This window comes from Clupea harengus, unplaced genomic scaffold (assembly GCF_900700415.2).
Source record: "Clupea harengus unplaced genomic scaffold, Ch_v2.0.2, whole genome shotgun sequence".
NCBI classification, from domain to species: Eukaryota; Metazoa; Chordata; class Actinopteri; order Clupeiformes; family Clupeidae; genus Clupea; species Clupea harengus.
The window spans coordinates 16,664-36,286 of NW_024880085.1; the positions used below are offsets into that span (position 1 = coordinate 16,664).

The 19,623-nt window shown below is 39.3% G+C and overlaps 2 protein-coding genes across 2 annotated transcripts; both read left to right on the forward strand.

Moving 5' to 3' along the window:
- The first annotated feature begins 269 nt into the window (after positions 1-269).
- LOC122131237 lies at positions 270-11,603 on the forward strand. The gene is made up of 8 exons (XM_042706130.1): positions 270-302; positions 764-865; positions 7,910-8,011; positions 8,501-8,602; positions 9,501-9,617; positions 10,721-10,783; positions 10,955-11,032; positions 11,523-11,603. Exons 1-8 carry the CDS (start codon positions 270-272, stop codon positions 11,601-11,603), a joined length of 678 nt encoding a protein of 225 aa, XP_042562064.1.
- A 1,156-nt stretch (positions 11,604-12,759) lies between these two features.
- Positions 12,760-16,094, forward strand: LOC122131238. Its single transcript, XM_042706131.1, has 6 exons — positions 12,760-12,977; positions 13,165-13,227; positions 13,972-14,040; positions 15,357-15,431; positions 15,643-15,705; positions 15,823-16,094. Exons 1-6 carry the CDS (start codon positions 12,905-12,907, stop codon positions 16,035-16,037), a joined length of 558 nt encoding a protein of 185 aa, XP_042562065.1. The 5' UTR covers positions 12,760-12,904; the 3' UTR covers positions 16,038-16,094.
- Positions 16,095-19,623: the final 3,529 nt, after the last annotated feature.

Sequence of the window (19,623 nt, forward strand, 5' to 3'; positions counted from 1 at the left end):
TCTAAGTCTAATGCTAATGGATGATTTTCTGATATTCTAAGCGGCTTTGGATAAAAGAGACGGATAAACACACAGACATAAGGCTAACAGTTCCATGTCTTGTCTTTAGTATTGATGCTGCAAAGGATGACCTCTCTCTGCCGACTAGTTAATGATGACCACATCAATCCGAATAGCCAGATGAAACGTATCACCGTCAAAGGCAAACCCCGCCTGTGCTTATTTGCCATACGGCAGATACAGCCAGGAGAGGAAATAACATACAAACTATGGGGATATGGACTGGCCATGGAGAACAAAAGGTGAGATTACTTCCTATGGTAAAGGATCATAAGAATCAGTGGTAGTAAAGTTTAAAATGTAATTTTTTCTGTTCAGTGGCTTAATAGTTAGCTGCTAGCAGTATACCTATTAAGGCAGAAAGACGTAGGAACTGTATAGCCAATATGCACACTTTAATATTTATTTATTTATCGCCAGTCATATTGTCATCACAATATACATTGCACATTGCAGAGTTTCCTCTTATAGTGCAAGCCTAGTGTGAGACTGACATCTCACAACTTTCTCATGGGTCCCCACATATTACATTGAACAAACTCAAGTGAGGTTGTTACCTTTTGTAGTGGTGTTAGATAGGAACAGAGTTTGGGTCACATATAGAGAGGTATTCATGTTCACATGTCTGCAACAGTACGTCATTATTTTAACTGTGGCGACATACATGTCCACTCCAACACTATGTATTTCTGTTCTTGTTCAGAGTGATGTGATTGCTGTGCAGGTCTCCAGCAAGGCAGATGGCACCAGTGCAATGACTCAAGCACATCCTGCTGAGGTTGATTTGCCTAAAGCCGATCTACAGGTAACGCACTCAGTTTATTTGGGGTATTTTCTACGATGGACAAAATGACAGTTTGGAGTTTTTGTCTTAAAAGGCTGCCAGTACAAATACAGTTAAGGTATATTCCTCAATATTATAGAACACTTCACCTCTGATTTACTTATGGTGTAACTTGTATTTAGTTGTAATCCCAGCTTAGAGGGTTGAAATGAGCAGAAGATGGAGAGTCTGTTCTCTGTTGAGACGTTTGAGTTAACTTGTTCATCTATTTCTGAAAGTGATTTTGTAACTGATGTTGTATTATGGACCCCACAAGGCTGGACCAAATTGCTGTGTGAGATTTGACTTTTGACAATCCTCCCAAGGTCCCCCCACGTATAACACTAACCAAACTCAAGTGTGTTTTTTACAGTTTGTAGTGACTGCAGATAGTAACTGAGTTTGATTACATATCATGTTGTGATTTTTTTTTTTACTATGAACTTAGTAACTTAACTTAAGGTGTATTTTTCATGAGTTTTATGGCACTCAGACACTTGACCTTAGCCTTGTTATGGTATAATTGTAATAAAGTAATAACCCCAGCTAGGTAGTTTAAATGAGCAGAGAATGGAGATCCTCAACTGTTTAGAAGTTTCAGTTAATTTGCTCATCTCTCCCCGAAAGTGAGGATTTGCGACTGATGTTTTGATATGTACCCCATGAGGTGGGCAGATAGATGTGTGATATTCGACTTTTGACAAGTCTTCCACGGTTCCCACATGTAACATTGACGAACTCAGTGTGTTTTTTACAGTTTGTAGTGACTGCAGATAGTAATGAGTTGGATTACATATTATAAGGTGCTCACCTCTTACCGTTGATATGGAACCATTGTATTTGTCTCTATTTTTACGTCTGTAACAGTAGGTCTGTGGTTACATTTTAAGTATGTACATGTTCACTCCACACTGAATGTATGTCTGTTCTTGTTCAGAGTGATGTGATTGCTGTGCAGGCCTCAATCAGTGGAGATGACACCACCAGCATGAATACAGCCCATCCTGCTTTGGTTGAAACCCCCAAAAACAGATCTGCTGGTAACTTTTTAAATATTCTTTGTGCATTCTGTTATTGTAAACTTAATTTGGCTGTTTTAATCCACAAATACTGACACTAGGAATCCAGTTAAGGTGTATTTTTTCATGAGTTTTATGGCACTCAGGCACTTGACCTTAGCCTTGTTATGGTATAATTTGTAATAAAGTAATAACCCCAGCTAGGTAGTTTAAAATGAGCAGAGAATGGAGATCCTCAAACTGTTGAGAAGTTCAGTTAAGTTGCTCATCTCTCCCGAAAGTGAGGATTTGCGACTGATGTTTTTGATATGTACCCCATGAGGTGGGCCAGATAGATGTGTGATATTCGACTTTTGACAAGTCTTCCACGGTTCCCCACATGTAACATTGACGAAACTCAAGTGTGTTTTTTACAGTTTTGTAGTGACTGCAGATAGTAACTGAGTGGATTACATATTATAAGGTGCTCACCTCTTACCGTTGATATGGACCATTGTATTTGTCTCTATTTTTACGTCTGTAACAGTAGGTCTGTGGTTACATTTTAAGTATGTACATGTTCACTCCCACACTGAATGTATGTCTGTTCTTGTTCAGAGTGATGTGATTGCTGTGCAGGCCTCAATCAGTGGAGATGACACCACCAGCATGAATACAGCCCATCCTGCTTTGGTTGAAACCCCAAAAACAGATCTGCTGGTAACTTTTTAAATATTCTTTGTGCATTCTGTATTGTAAACTTAATTTGGCTGTTTTATTCCACAAATACTGACACTAGGAATCCAGTTAAGGTGTATTTTTTCATGAGTTTTATGGCACTCAGGCACTTGACCTTAGCCTTGTTATGGTATAATTTGTAATAAAGTAATAACCCCAGCTAGGTAGTTTAAATGAGCAGAGAATGGAGATCCTCAAACTGTTGAGAAGTTTCAGTTAAGTTGCTCATCTCTCCCCGAAAGTGAGGATTTGCGACTGATGTTTTTGATATGTACCCCCATGAGGTGGGCCAGATAGATGTGTGATATTCGACTTTTGACAAGTCTTCCACGGTTCCCCACATGTAACATTGACGAAACTCAAGTGTGTTTTTTACAGTTTGTAGTGACTGCAGATAGTAACTGAGTTGGATTACATATTATAAGGTGCTCACCTCTTACCGTTGATATGGACATTGTATTTGTCTCTATTTTTACGTCTGTAACAGTAGGTCTGTGGTTACATTTTAAGTATGTACATGTTCACTCCCACACTGAATGTATGTCTGTTCTTGTTCAGAGTGATGTGATTGCTGTGCAGGCCTCAATCAGTGGAGATGACACCACCAGCATGAATACAGCCCATCCTGCTTTGGTTGAAACCCCAAAAACAGATCTGCTGGTAACTTTTTAAATATTCTTTGTGCATTCTGTATTGTAAACTTAATTTGGCTGTTTATCCACAAATACTGACACTAGGAATCCAGTTAAAGGTGTATTTTTTCATGAGTTTTATGGCACTCAGGCACTTGACCTTAGCCTTGTTATGGTATAATTTGTAATAAAGTAATAACCCCAGCTAGGTAGTTTAAATGAGCAGAGAATGGAGATCCTCAAACTGTTGAGAAGTTTCAGTTAAGTTGCTCATCTCTCCCCGAAAGTGAGGATTTGCGACTGATGTTTTGATATGTACCGCCATGAGGTGGGCCAGATAGATGTGTGATATTCGACTTTTGACAAGTCTTCCACGGTTCCCCACATGTAACATTGACGAAACCTCAAGTGTGTTTTTTACAGTTTTGTAGTGACTGCAGATAGTAACTGAGTTGGATTACATATTATAAGGTGCTCACCTCTTACCGTTGATATGGACCATTGTATTTGTCTCTATTTTTACGTCTGTAACAGTAGGTCTGTGGTTACATTTTAAGTATGTACATGTTCACTCCCACACTGAATGTATGTCTGTTCTTGTTCAGAGTGATGTGATTGCTGTGCAGGCCTCAATCAGTGGAGATGACACCACCAGCATGAATACAGCCCATCCTGCTTTGGTTGAAACCCCAAAAACAGATCTGCTGGTAACTTTTTAAATATTCTTTGTGCATTCTGTATTGTAAACTTAATTTGGCTGTTTTATCCACAAATACTGACACTAGGAATCCAGTTAAGGTGTATTTTTTCATGAGTTTTATGGCACTCAGGCACTTGACCTTAGCCTTGTTATGGTATAATTTGTAATAAAGTAATAACCCCAGCTAGGTAGTTTAAATGAGCAGAGAATGGAGATCCTCAAACTGTTGAGAAGTTTCAGTTAAGTTGCTCATCTCTCCCCGAAAGTGAGGATTTGCGACTGATGTTTTGATATGTACCCCATGAGGTGGGCCAGATAGATGTGTGATATTCGACTTTTGACAAGTCTTCCACGGTTCCCCACATGTAACATTGACGAAACTCAAGTGTGTTTTTTACAGTTTGTAGTGACTGCAGATAGTAACTGAGTTGGATTACATATTATAAGGTGCTCACCTCTTACCGTTGATATGGACCATTGTATTTGTCTCTATTTTTACGTCTGTAACAGTAGGTCTGTGGTTACATTTTAAGTATGTACATGTTCACTCCCACACTGAATGTATGTCTGTTCTTGTTCAGAGTGATGTGATTGCTGTGCAGGCCTCAATCAGTGGAGATGACACCACCAGCATGAATACAGCCCATCCTGCTTTGGTTGAAACCCCAAAAACAGATCTGCTGGTAACTTTTTAAATATTCTTTGTGCATTCTGTATTGTAAACTTAATTTGGCTGTTTTATCCACAAATACTGACACTAGGAATCCAGTTAAGGTGTATTTTTTCATGAGTTTTATGGCACTCAGGCACTTGACCTTAGCCTTGTTATGGTATAATTTGTAATAAAGTAATAACCCCAGCTAGGTAGTTTAAATGAGCAGAGAATGGAGATCCTCAAACTGTTGAGAAGTTTCAGTTAAGTTGCTCATCTCTCCCCGAAAGTGAGGATTTGCGACTGATGTTTTGATATGTACCCCATGAGGTGGGCCAGATAGATGTGTGATATTCGACTTTTGACAAGTCTTCCACGGTTCCCCACATGTAACATTGACGAAACTCAAGTGTGTTTTTTACAGTTTGTAGTGACTGCAGATAGTAACTGAGTTGGATTACATATTATAAGGTGCTCACCTCTTACCGTTGATATGGACCATTGTATTTGTCTCTATTTTTACGTCTGTAACAGTAGGTCTGTGGTTACATTTTAAGTATGTACATGTTCACTCCCACACTGAATGTATGTCTGTTCTTGTTCAGAGTGATGTGATTGCTGTGCAGGCCTCAATCAGTGGAGATGACACCACCAGCATGAATACAGCCCATCCTGCTTTGGTTGAAACCCCAAAAACAGATCTGCTGGTAACTTTTTAAATATTCTTTGTGCATTCTGTATTGTAAACTTAATTTGGCTGTTTTATCCACAAATACTGACACTAGGAATCCAGTTAAGGTGTATTTTTTCATGAGTTTTATGGCACTCAGGCACTTGACCTTAGCCTTGTTATGGTATAATTTGTAATAAAGTAATAACCCAGCTAGGTAGTTTAAATGAGCAGAGAATGGAGATCCTCAAACTGTTGAGAAGTTTCAGTTAAGTTGCTCATCTCTCCCGAAAGTGAGGATTTGCGACTGATGTTTTGATATGTACCCCATGAGGTGGGCCAGATAGATGTGTGATATTCGACTTTTGACAAGTCTTCCACGGTTCCCCACATGTAACATTGACGAAACTCAAGTGTGTTTTTTACAGTTTGTAGTGACTGCAGATAGTAACTGAGTTGGATTACATATTATAAGGTGCTCACCTCTTACCGTTGATATGGACCATTGTATTTGTCTCTATTTTTACGTCTGTAACAGTAGGTCTGTGGTTACATTTTAAGTATGTACATGTTCACTCCCACACTGAATGTATGTCTGTTCTTGTTCAGAGTGATGTGATTGCTGTGCAGGCCTCAATCAGTGGAGATGACACCACCAGCATGAATACAGCCCATCCTGCTTTGGTTGAAACCCCAAAAACAGATCTGCTGGTAACTTTTTAAATATTCTTTGTGCATTCTGTATTGTAAACTTAATTTGGCTGTTTTATCCACAAATACTGACACTAGGAATCCAGTTAAGGTGTATTTTTTCATGAGTTTTATGGCACTCAGGCACTTGACCTTAGCCTTGTTATGGTATAATTTGTAATAAAGTAATAACCCCAGCTAGGTAGTTTAAATGAGCAGAGAATGGAGATCCTCAAACTGTTGAGAAGTTTCAGTTAAGTTGCTCATCTCTCCCCGAAAGTGAGGATTTGCGACTGATGTTTTGATATGTACCCCATGAGGTGGGCCAGATAGATGTGTGATATTCGACTTTTGACAAGTCTTCCACGGTTCCCCACATGTAACATTGACGAAACTCAAGTGTGTTTTTTACAGTTTGTAGTGACTGCAGATAGTAACTGAGTTGGATTACATATTATAAGGTGCTCACCTCTTACCGTTGATATGGACCATTGTATTTGTCTCTATTTTTACGTCTGTAACAGTAGGTCTGTGGTTACATTTTAAGTATGTACATGTTCACTCCCACACTGAATGTATGTCTGTTCTTGTTCAGAGTGATGTGATTGCTGTGCAGGCCTCAATCAGTGGAGATGACACCACCAGCATGAATACAGCCCATCCTGCTTTGGTTGAAACCCCAAAAACAGATCTGCTGGTAACTTTTTAAATATTCTTTGTGCATTCTGTATTGTAAACTTAATTTGGCTGTTTTATCCACAAATACTGACACTAGGAATCCAGTTAAGGTGTATTTTTTCATGAGTTTTATGGCACTCAGGCACTTGACCTTAGCCTTGTTATGGTATAATTTGTAATAAAGTAATAACCCCAGCTAGGTAGTTTAAATGAGCAGAGAATGGAGATCCTCAAACTGTTGAGAAGTTTCAGTTAAGTTGCTCATCTCTCCCGAAAGTGAGGATTTGCGACTGATGTTTTGATATGTACCCCATGAGGTGGGCCAGATAGATGTGTGATATTCGACTTTTGACAAGTCTTCCACGGTTCCCCACATGTAACATTGACGAAACTCAAGTGTGTTTTTTACAGTTTGTAGTGACTGCAGATAGTAACTGAGTTGGATTACATATTATAAGGTGCTCACCTCTTACCGTTGATATGGACCATTGTATTTGTCTCTATTTTTACGTCTGTAACAGTAGGTCTGTGGTTACATTTTAAGTATGTACATGTTCACTCCCACACTGAATGTATGTCTGTTCTTGTTCAGAGTGATGTGATTGCTGTGCAGGCCTCAATCAGTGGAGATGACACCACCAGCATGAATACAGCCCATCCTGCTTTGGTTGAAACCCCAAAAACAGATCTGCTGGTAACTTTTTAAATATTCTTTGTGCATTCTGTATTGTAAACTTAATTTGGCTGTTTTATCCACAAATACTGACACTAGGAATCCAGTTAAGGTGTATTTTTTCATGAGTTTTATGGCACTCAGGCACTTGACCTTAGCCTTGTTATGGTATAATTTGTAATAAAGTAATAACCCCAGCTAGGTAGTTTAAATGAGCAGAGAATGGAGATCCTCAAACTGTTGAGAAGTTTCAGTTAAGTTGCTCATCTCTCCCCGAAAGTGAGGATTTGCGACTGATGTTTTGATATGTACCCCATGAGGTGGGCCAGATAGATGTGTGATATTCGACTTTTGACAAGTCTTCCACGGTTCCCCACATGTAACATTGACGAAACTCAAGTGTGTTTTTTACAGTTTGTAGTGACTGCAGATAGTAACTGAGTTGGATTACATATTATAAGGTGCTCACCTCTTACCGTTGATATGGACCATTGTATTTGTCTCTATTTTTACGTCTGTAACAGTAGGTCTGTGGTTACATTTTAAGTATGTACATGTTCACTCCCACACTGAATGTATGTCTGTTCTTGTTCAGAGTGATGTGATTGCTGTGCAGGCCTCAATCAGTGGAGATGACACCACCAGCATGAATACAGCCCACCCTGCTTTGGTTGAATATCCAAATGCAGTTACACTGGTAACTTATTCTGTTCACAAAAGTTGCCATGACAAATCCACTTCAGGTGTATTTGTTCATGAATATGATAGCTGTCTGACACTTAACCTTAGCTTTGTTATGGTAGTAATTTCCAGCCACATTTTTAAATGATTAGAAGACAATGAATCTCAAACTGTTGGGAAGTTTTAATTAAGTTGTACTCTTTCTGAAAGTGACAATTTGTAACTAATGTTGTAATAGTGTCCACGAGGCAAACCTGATGAGTGTGTGAGACCCATTTATCACAACTTTTATATTGGGGCCCATATATAACATTGACAAAACTCAAGTAGGATTGCCACAGTTTGTAAGGTTGTAGCTGTTTGGGTTACTTATGAAGAAGTGTTAGTATTTAACAATCATTATAGACTGGTATATGTGTGTTTACATGTTTGACAGTGGATCTTTTTTGGGCTGGCACTACATACATGTTCACTCTAACACTGAATATATTTGTGTTCTTTTCAGATTGATCTGATTATTTTGCAGGTCTCCAGCAACGACGATGACATCAGCACAATTAATTTTGCACAACCTGCTGTGGTTGAATTCCCAAGAGCAGATCTTCAGGTAACTGAATCTTGGTATTTTGTGCATTCCTTATCTTAAAATGAATATTGTGTCTACAAAAGTTACCCCTCCAAATCTACCTGAGTTGTATTTGTTCACTTCACCCTATTCTTGTTATGCTTTTATTATTTTTATTAAACTAGTAATCCCAGTGAGAGGATTAGAATGAGCAGAAAATGGAGAGCTTCAAACTGTTCAGAAGTTTGATTTTAGATCTCCATCTTTTTCTCATCATGACTATTTGCAAATTACATTGTAATATGGACCTCATCTGTCCAGATTAGTGTGTGAGATTTGACCTCTGACAACTCTTTCATGGGTCCCCACATATACCTTTGACTAAACACAAGTGTGTGTTTGCAGTTGCAGTTTGCAGTTTGCAGTGACTGTAGATAGTAACAGAGTTGGATTACATGTAGTGAGTTGTTTTCATCTTACCATCAGTATAGACTGGTGTATTTGTCTCTATTTTCATGTCTATAACAGTAGGTCTTTGGCTAAACTGTTGGTACATACAGTACATGTTCACTTCAACTCTGAATGTATTTCTATTCTTGTTCAGAGTGATGTGATTACTGTTCAGACCTCCAACAGTGGAGATGAAACCACTAGCATGAATACAGCCCACCCTGCTTTGGTTGAATTCCCAAAAGCAGATATGCTGGTAATTTAATAATTATACTTTGAGCATTCTGTATTGGAAATGAATGAGACTGTTTTTATACAAAAGCTGACAGTACAAATCCAGTTTAGGTGTATTTGTTCATGAAAAATATAGCACAGACACTTAACCTTAGCGTTGTTATGGTATAATTTCTCTCTGTAGTTGTCATGCCTGAATTTGAAATCTGATATTGTCATGCACTTCATTAGATCTATTTGGCAACTGATTCCCCAGGTTGAGGACACTTGTTGTTTTAAATTGGTGGACTACACAAGCTCCGAAGAAGAAACCAGTGACCTGGAAAATGCGAGCTGCTCTAGCCAAGTCTTGACATACAAAACCCATAACAAGGTAATGTGTGTTCTTTCATGTTCACGATTTACAATAGTGGGCACTACATTAAGGTAATATAATTTATTTCATGTGAACATGGAAGTTTCTTGTGATATCTGGCAGATTGAGCAAGTTGTTTTAGTTGCACTATCTCTATTCTATAATCTGTAACTTGTCACAATTCAGAAGTTGGTTCGGAACTTCCTACAGCGACCAAACTTCTCACTGTCACATTGACCTACTCAAACCCTATAACCTAGCCAATCCAATATTTTTTATCTTGGTCACGCCAGTTTTACAGCAACATACGACAGAATATATTTCAATGACACTTATAAGGTCTTGTCCACACAAACACAGTAATTTTGTAAAACAGCATTGTAAAATGAAAATTATCTCCATCCAGACAAGCGGTTTAGCTTTTTAAATGATCTTTGGCTGCGTTAACACTGCAGGTCTTAATGCCCAGTTCCTATTTTTTTGCGTAAGTCCGATTTTTTGGACCGTACGTTTGCGTTTACTTTCAAAAGAAACCCTTATCCGATACATGTGTTTATACTTGCCTATCATCTGAAGCGACCCGCATGCGTAAAAGAGAGTTTGGTTACCAAAACCTAGCACTACACACAAGAGATGGACACGACCGAAACAGACCTGATAATAGCGGTGTTTGGCATGTCTGCAAAACATTGCCAAAATTGTGAAGTGGAGAAGGGGAAAAAAGGGCTGTTATTGCCATGCACTGCACAGATGCTAAAGATGCTGCACAGGTCCTTCACAGATGTTATACCACTCCTTAGGCTCACACGTTCTTATGTATGTAATGTCTTGTAATGTAAATATCTTCTTTGATAAGCGTGATGTATGATACGGCTTTAAATCTACACAGAGCCTACACAGTAGCTGATACAGGTGGCCTATACTGTTTAATTAATACTTGTGCCCTGGTGTGTCTGCATAGCCCAGCTATTCACCACCAAAAACACTAGTTGTCTAGATAGCCGTATTTGTACATATGTTTAATTTGTTTGGCCTTTTTGTCTTTTTGCATATGTTTTGTAAAATCGTTGACCTCGACTTACAACTCGTATTGCTTCTGTTATTTCTTGTTTGTTTTTTAGAATTCAGAATTGTCAACTGATGATGAATATGTGCCAAAACTGAGGAGAACAAAAAGCATACTGGTAAAATGCCTCTGAAATTACATTCACATTTTATGTTTCCGGAATGCTACAGGCCTCTTTGATCAGTCTTCAGATATCAGACCTCTGGTCAGACTTCAGAGATAAATTGTACACACTCATGATGTGTCAATTTGTTTATCTTGATTTTGTTTGTATCTATTTTACTTTAAGATGAAGGATGGTATCCCACCTATAACGGAGAAGCTGTTTGACTCTGATGACTCCTGCCCTGATAGTGAAGAGGAATGGGTGCCCAAAGGTTTTGACGAAAGTTCAGAAAGTAGCTGTGAAATACCACTGATCTTTCCTAAAAAGAGATTTAGATTATCTCAAAGTACTATGCCGCACAAAACAGATGAAGAGGAAAGTATAACATACAATACCGACGAAGAGGAAAGTATGACACACAATACAGACAAAGAGGAAAATATGACGCATGATGCAGACAAACAAGCGAGCATGGCAAATGATACTGAAACAGAGGAGAGTGCCAAAGTACTTGTGTCTGTTGTCCACAAGAAATGCAATGGATCAAGGTTGTACGACAAAAAGCAGCACTGCATTTTCTGCAGAAAGTCTTTCACAAAGATTTCGAAGCATTTAGGAAGGAAGCATAAGAATGAAGTTGATGTGGCAAGGGCCTTCAGTCACCCTCCAAATTCCACTGAGAGACGCTTGCAGCTAGAGTACCTGCGGAAAAAAGGGAATTACGTGCATAATTTGAATGTTCTTCAATCAGGCAGTGGAAAGCTTGTTCCTTGTAAAAGGCCGACGGAAGATGCTCAGGGTGAGGAATTCGTCCACTGCCCCTACTGCCTAGGCTTTTATACTAGGAAAGTGCTATGGAGGCATGCAAAGAAATGCCGTTTTAAACCTACTGATGTCAAACCCAGACCAGGTAAGAACAGAATACTTTCATTGTGTGCTACAGTCTCAGCTTCATCTGTTACAACTAGCGCTACCTTGAGGAAAGTGATGAGCCAAATGAGTCAAGATAGAGTTTCACTTGTGGTCAAAGATGACGAGTGTATATTGGAGATGGGACAGCACCTTTGTAACAGGCTAGGGAGTGATGTGTCGAAGCATGAATACATTCGACAGAAGATGAGAGAGCTGGGTAGATTGTAGTTAGTGCAAGAGAAGTCACATCTCTCAGGAACATACATGACATGATCACACCAGCCAACTCATGGAGACTGTCCTTGCTGTGAAACATGTTGCTGGTTACAGACCAAATGGTTCATTCAAGAACTTCATCTCTTGCTTTGAAACTGGGACAAAGTCTGACAAAGATTTCAGAACTCATAGAAAGTAAAGCCTTGGTCAAAGGTGATGAGGAACTGCTAGATCAGCACGGAATTTCCGTCAGATATATAACACAAAGTGGCGAGAAATGATTTCCGCATCAGCACACCGAACACTTGAAGAAGGAAAATGGAATTCTCCACTACTGCTTCCTTTCACTGAGGATGTGAAACTTCTTCATTCATATCTGGATGGAAAAGAAAAGGAGCACAGCAATGCCTTGTCATCAAAATCATCTACAACTGACTGGTCGAACCTTGCCATGGTCACACTTACAAAGGTAATACTTTTCAATCGCCGCAGAGAGGGAGAAGTTTCTAGGATGCTACTTTCCAACTTCACTCAGAGAGACACATCAGACCCACATGATGACATTAATGCTGCTCTTTCAGAATTAGAGAAAAAACTTTGTAAACACTTTCAGAGAATCGAAATAAGAGGGAAGAGAGGCCGAAAAGTCCCCATTTTGCTGACCCCGGAGATGATACGGTCACTTGAACTCTTGGTGGCAAAGAGAGTTGAATGTGGGGTGGAGAAATGTAATCCGTATCTCTTTGCACGTCCAAGTGCCATGACTTGCTTTCGTGGCTCTGATTGCATTAACTTTTTTGCCAAGGCTTGTGGTGCTAAGCATCCAGAAACTTTGAGCTCCACAAACTGCGCAAGCAAATTGGTACACTCTCCAAAGTGTTGAACCTCTCAAATACTGAATTGGATCAATTAGCAGATTTTTTAGGACATGACATACGTGTCCACAGGCAGTTTTACAGGCTTCCAGAGGGGACTTTGCAGCTTGCAAAGATTAGCAAGGTCCTTATGGCTTTTGAGACGGGACGTCTTTCCGAGTTTAAGGGGAAAAGCTTGGATGACATTACCATCGATCCTGATGGTAATATTAAAACATTTATTCTTTAAATAACCTTTTTTTTTAGATTCTTGACCCATGATACTTCATAGCTAACTTTTATTTATTATGTTAAAAGAAAATAAATCAACATTTCTTAGCAAGTTTGTTACTTGTATAAAGTGGCAGTTTACAAACACATCATAACATAATTTCCCCTATATTTTTACAGATAGGGTTGAAGGTGTTGGAAACGATGATTTGGATGATTTGGATGATTTGGATGATTTGGAAGGTAAAAGTCCAACTTTTCTTTAATAGTGTCAATTTTATGATGGCTATAATAAGATTGATTTCAGCAGATTTCGGCCTCTCATCTAATCCCTGCTCCCTTCTTAGGCCCTACCCCACTTTAGACTTTTCAAATTATGCAGTGGGTGAAGTTAGGTTCTGAGGGGTACAATCACACTCTAACTATTCACAAACATAGGGATAGACATAGGGATAGACTGCAACTGTTCTATCATGCTTGGTTCAGGAGATATGATGCAACAAAAATATAAAAATGTTCATGCTTTTCTTAAAAGGTGAACGTAATCACCTGGACTGGTCTTTTTTGTATATTATGGGGATAACCAATCCAAATAAAGTAGGCTATGTTTGCATTGGCGTAATGAATAGTATTATAAGATGGAATGTTGTCACATTTACTGTAAGTCAAATCACAATAAATTCACAATAAGATGGTTATTACAATCCCTACAAAGTCCAGCATAATGTTGAAAGAATAGGATAGGATGCATTGGATGCTTTGGCTGCACAGAAACTTTGCCCAGTGCTACATTGTTATTTGGTAGGATGGGGTGGTTGCTGTGGCTGCACAATACCATACTGTTTAACAATGAAGCACGATACTGCACAAAGTTAATATATATATATATATTTTGCAACATCATTTCACATTGTTTCTAAGAGAGTTTGTTATACCTGGATTGTGAAGTTTATAATCATGTATCATTTCCCCCCTATGTCTTCATAGGGGGAAAGTTGAGGATGATGGAAACAGTTGAGGATGATGGAAACAGTGACATGGATGATGAGTCTGGAGGTAAAAGTATTAAACTCCTACTTTGTTTTGTCTAAGTTTTATGTCGAGAGTATTAAGATTATTATTGATTTAAAAACTTGGCATGGCCTTGTGCTAGCTTAAACGTAACAGTACTTGTGCATCGCTTTGCTATCCTTGGGTGATTTGCCACACCAAAAGTAATACAAGATTGTGAAACAATACTTGCCATACTTACTATACTTTTATAGACTAATACTCTGTATTCCTTCAGTATTTATTATTCACTTGTCTGCTTTCAGTTCCCCCTCTGCTCTGGTAGGATGTGTCAGTCCATAAGCAGTCCAACTATTTAGTGTTATTATATTATTGATTGGTGATTGGGTCAGTGATAGTATTAAAAGATCATCCTATTTCACTGAAAACTCCAGATGAAAACACTAATCGTATATAGTTTGAATTTGTTCATTTTTTATTCACTCCAAGTTAAGTAGATCTAGTGATGGAGTGGGCAAGGACTCTTTTGAATTGGTGGAGAATGTGTTAGTTCCATGTTCAAAGTGTCCATTCAGCAGATCTTAGCCCATAATGTCTCAGCAACGAGATATTTGAATTCTACGGAACACAGCCAATGACTAACAGAAACTGGGAATAGTTGGGGTCAGTCTGGGGCAGGTGGTGCTGGGCGTGAAAGGTGTGAAGGCATATCCATATGACCACAGATAGGAAAGCCTGTGTACTGACAGCTACCATTTGAATGTAACTAAAAAGTTCAAATAATAATTTGTTTGTTAGGGTAGTTGTAATATGTTGCTGTTTAGTTTCAGGTCATTTTTGGTCAAGTTGATGTCATGAGGACAGGCAGTTATTGTGCTGGAAAGAAGAGAGGCAATGGGCTTTGTAGACATGTAAAGCTAAGTGTCATCAGCATAGCAGTGAAACTGAACACCATGATGACGAAGGATATTGCAGAGTGGGAAATCATAAAAGGAGAGGCTCCAAAACTATGCCCTGGGGAACCCTCTTGGTGACAGCTGAGCTCTTTGACTAAATGGTCATTATTTCAGTCAGTCAGGAAGGCTGTTAAACACAGGTGTGCACTGCCATGGCTTTCAATGTTGGCTAGACGTTCTAGAAGAAGCTAATGTGAAATAGTGTCAAAGGCTGCACTAAGGTCGAGGAGGATGAGTATAGAAAGTAGTCCAGCATCAGCTGCACAAAGGAGGTCAATGTTTATCTTGATGAATAGATGAAGTGTCCTATTATTTAATTACATCTTAGTTAAGTTTATAGTTAAGTCTTGTGTGTACTACTTCTGCAATCATTTGTTTATTTAATTCTCTTTATGGCAAATGTAGGTGGAGATGATGCACACCCAGAGCACATGACACATGGAGCGACCCCGCTTCGCACACGCCACATGGCAAAGAAAAGTATGCTTATTTTTCCATGTGTGAATTTTTTTTATTTATCGGGTATATATTGCCGCTACAGTCTCGGATTGTATCTACTGTACCATATGAGTTTTCATGTAGCTGTCTAGTCCACTGTAAGAGGGAATGTATCATCATTACCCCTTTTAAGAGAAATGTGGCATATAGGGAAAAAGTTTGTCAAATCTCATGATTCTATTTAAATTTCAAGGAAATGAAGGTGAAGTCACAGAGACAGACTGCGTGGGAGAGAGGGTGATCAGATCATGTAAAGGTATTTATTTTTAACAATCCAGCTGGAGGACACCAAGATCATTTGAAAGCTTATTCTCACAAGGTATGTATTTTTTTCTCATTTATGAGTCTTTTGTTAAATGTATTTCTCATGTAGTACGCAGACCTGTCCAGAGGAAAAAATGGCAGCCTGAAGAAATTCATGCTGTTGAAAAACATATGATGAACTTTATTAGGACATGTCATGTGCCTGGTAAAGCTGATTGTGATGGCTGCCTGAAATCAGAGCCTCTTCATCTGAAAGACAGAGATTGGAAGGCCATCAAGTTTTACGTAAAAAATCGAATCGATGCTCTCAAGAGAAAATCTTAAGAAAAAAACACACAGAAGACATACTCTGTTAAAATACCTCTGTTAATGTTTGTGATGGAGGGGGATCATATAAATAAACTAAGCTATTCAAAGTACATTGTTTTTTGGGCAAAACCTCCCCATGAGAGTATGGCATAGCCTTTATAATTTTATTTATTATTATTTTTTAAAGAGGTAACTCTGCCTGCAAGTTTTAAGTTGCAGTTATTCTCTTTTATTTCTAAAATGTTTTTCTTTTAAAAAGGGGACTTGGATTAGGGGATGCTGCTTTTTTATTTGAATTGTGCAAAATATTTCAGTTTAACTCTGGTGTATGATAAGAGAGAGGGAGAAGAGAGAAGAGAACAGAACAGAAGAGAGAGGAGAGAAGAGAGAGGGGGAGATAAGAGAGGGATAAGAGAGAGGAGAGAGAGGAGATAGAAGAGAGAGGAGAGGAGAGAGAGGAGATAGGAGAGGGAGAAGAGAGAGGAGAGGGGGAGAAGAGAGGGGGAGAAGAGAGAGGAGAGGAGAGAGAGGAGATAGGAGAGGGAGAAGAGAGAGGAGAGGGGGAGAAGAGAGAGGGGGAGAAGAGAGAGGGAGAAGAGAGAGGAGAGAAGAGGGAGGGGTAAGAGAGAGGGGAGAAGAGAGAGGAGATAAGAGAGGGAGAAGAGCGAGGAAGAAGAGAGAGGGATAAGAGAGAGAAGATAGAGGTATAAGAGAGAGGAGAGAATAGAGAGGGATAAAATAGTAGAGAGAAGAGAGAGGGATAAGAGAGAGGAGAGAAGAGAAAGGAATAAGGGATAAGAGAGAGGAGAGAAGAGAGAGGGAGAAGAGAGAGGGGTAAGAGAGAGGAGAGAAAAGAGAGGTGAGAAGAAAGCGGTGAGAAGAGAGAGGAGAGAAGAGAGAGGGATAAGAGACGGTGTTGTTGATTGTTGTTGTTTTTTTGGAAGGTATAAGGGATATTTTTGAGTTGATGGATAACTTCTGTTTTAAAAGAAAGAATTGGCATTAAGGAAAGCCATTTTATTTTTTGTAAAAATGCTTAAAACAACAGACTACCTCTTGGGCCTGCACTATCTCTTGCACTTTATGTTTATCCTTGTTCATCCTTGAGTTCATCCTTGAGTTTTTTTTTGAATATACTTGTGTTCTAATTAATGATGATCCTTTTGTACATCCTTCATACTCACACACACACACACACACACACACACACACACACACACACACTTCAGGATAAAATAAAATGGCACTTGTTGTGCATCACAGTGTCATTGCTTTGTTGTATTATTTAACTGTGTTGATTTTAACATTATTTCAGAGGGACTTCCAACTTAGCCACCATCCTACTTGCTGGGGTCTGTGTTTGTGAAGATGTAATGTAAATTGACTGGTGTTGCCTGTGTACACTAGTGAATAATGTACTTAGAAAGTAAGGTTTTCCTCAGGTGTGTGAATAATTAACTTAGAAAGTAAGGTTTACCTGAGGTGTGTGATGTATGGACTCAAAAGTGAGGTTTATCTCAGGTGTGTGAATTATGGACTCAAAAGTGAGGTTTACCTGAGGTGTGTGAATTATGGACTCAAAACTGAGGTTTATCTCAGGTGTGTGATTTGTGGACTCAAAAGTGAGGTTTACCTGAGGTGTGTAAATGATGGACTCAAAAGTGAGGTTTCTCTCAGGTGTGTGAATTATGGACTCAAAAGTGAGGTTTACCTGAGGTGTGTGAATTATGGACTCAAAAGTAATGTTTATCTGAGGTGTGTGAATTGTTGTCTCAGAAGGAAGGTATACCTGAGGTGTGTGAATAATGGGCCCCACGACTACCAATGGCATGAAAAGTCCCCATAAGTGACCACCTAGTCATGCTAAAAAGTGAACTTTATTAAATTACAAATTTGAAGTGATATTTGTATTTCTAAAATTCAGCTGACCATGCCTGATTTTTTTCAGTGCTCTAGGGCCTCAGGAAAGGGTGGATCCCATAGTGCATGTTCCAGAGAGGTGGCTCCCACTTATAACAATTACAAGGCTGTGTGTGTGTGTGTGTGTGTGTGTGTTTGTGTGTGTGTGTGTGTGTGCATATGAGTATGTGTGTGCGTGAGTGTTTGCGTGTGTGTGTGTGTGTGTGGTGCGTGTGTGTATGTGTGTGTGTGTGTATGTGTGTGTGTGTGTCTGTGTGTGTGAGCATGTGTGTATGTGTGTGTGCGTGTGTGTGTGCGTGTGTGTGCGCGAGCCTGTGTGTGTGGCTTTCACAGCGCTGCTGAGTTCCTCTTAAAATCAACACCTTGCTCTTACCAGATGTTTGCACTGAAAATGCTCGTCTAATAAATACATGAGAAGAATTTAGTTGAGACAGGTATTCAGTGGATAAATGTAACTTGGAGTAACTCATTGATGTAGTGTCATCAGGATGTCATTGGCCGTGGGTGTTAATATCATAACCATTGGGAAGAGTATTATCTGAGTCAGGACATTCTTGGAATTTTTTTTCTACGTTAGTAAACCTGAGGGGGTTTCGTCACATGCTTGTTGGTAAACGCCACCACTTCCTGTCTGTGAACAGTGACGTATGATGTCACTGCACTGAGCACCTCCAGTGGTGGCTGAGTCAGTGCCCTGTGATAGACCTGGATGTTGGAGCCGATGGAGTGTGTGTGTGTGTGTGTGTGTGTGTGTGTGTGTGTGTGTGTGTGTGTGTGTGTGTGTGTGTGTGTGTGTGTGTGTGTGTGTGTGTGTGTGTGTGTGTGTGTGTGTGTGTGTGTGTGTGTGTGTGTGTGTGTGTGTGTGTGCACGCATATGTGGTTTGCAGAAGTTTTACAGGGGTAATCTTATGAGACACAGGACTCCCTTTAACTTGTAACTTCCCTGTAACTTCTAAATGAGCTTCCATCTCCTCTGATGTGAACTATGCCATTCATGATCAGACATCTGTTGTTTGCTCTATTGTAGAACAATTACTGAGCTCCATGTGAACGATCAAAAGGTATGGTTGAATCATTGTGATTGGCCAATAAAGAATGACTTCATTGCCACATCCACTAATTACTCAACCCATTTATGCTTGATTGTGCCCTGCATTGTGTCAATGAAATTAGCCAATATAGGTATCCCCGCCTATTCTCAGTGCGTGGTTGCTGATACACAAAGCCGTTCGCAGTATTCATTGCCCCATGAAACTAGGGCCCAGCATCTATAATGCCTAGTTCAAGACCACTTGGATCTTACATTTCCATTTAGTCATTTAGCAGACGCTTTTGTCCAAAGCGACGTACAAGGGAAAATTGCACTGGAATGCCACTTGAAGTCGGAGCTCCTGTTCCGGAAAAGAAATATCCCCGGCTTCAGTGAGGAGCGTAATTTAATTAATTTGACATCATTATCAACATGGCAACGAACATAACAAAGCCTAACAGAGACCTTGACTATCAAAGGTTAAAAACCTTTTTTTTTATTCTTGAGAAGATGCATTAAGAGGCAGTGTGTGAAAACGAACAAGAAAAAAAGTTGTACATAATTATTGATACCCAGCAGATAGAAGGAAAATCCACTGATGAGTCATCGCCACATTATTGCGTTTACATTCGTTTACATGGAAACAAACAA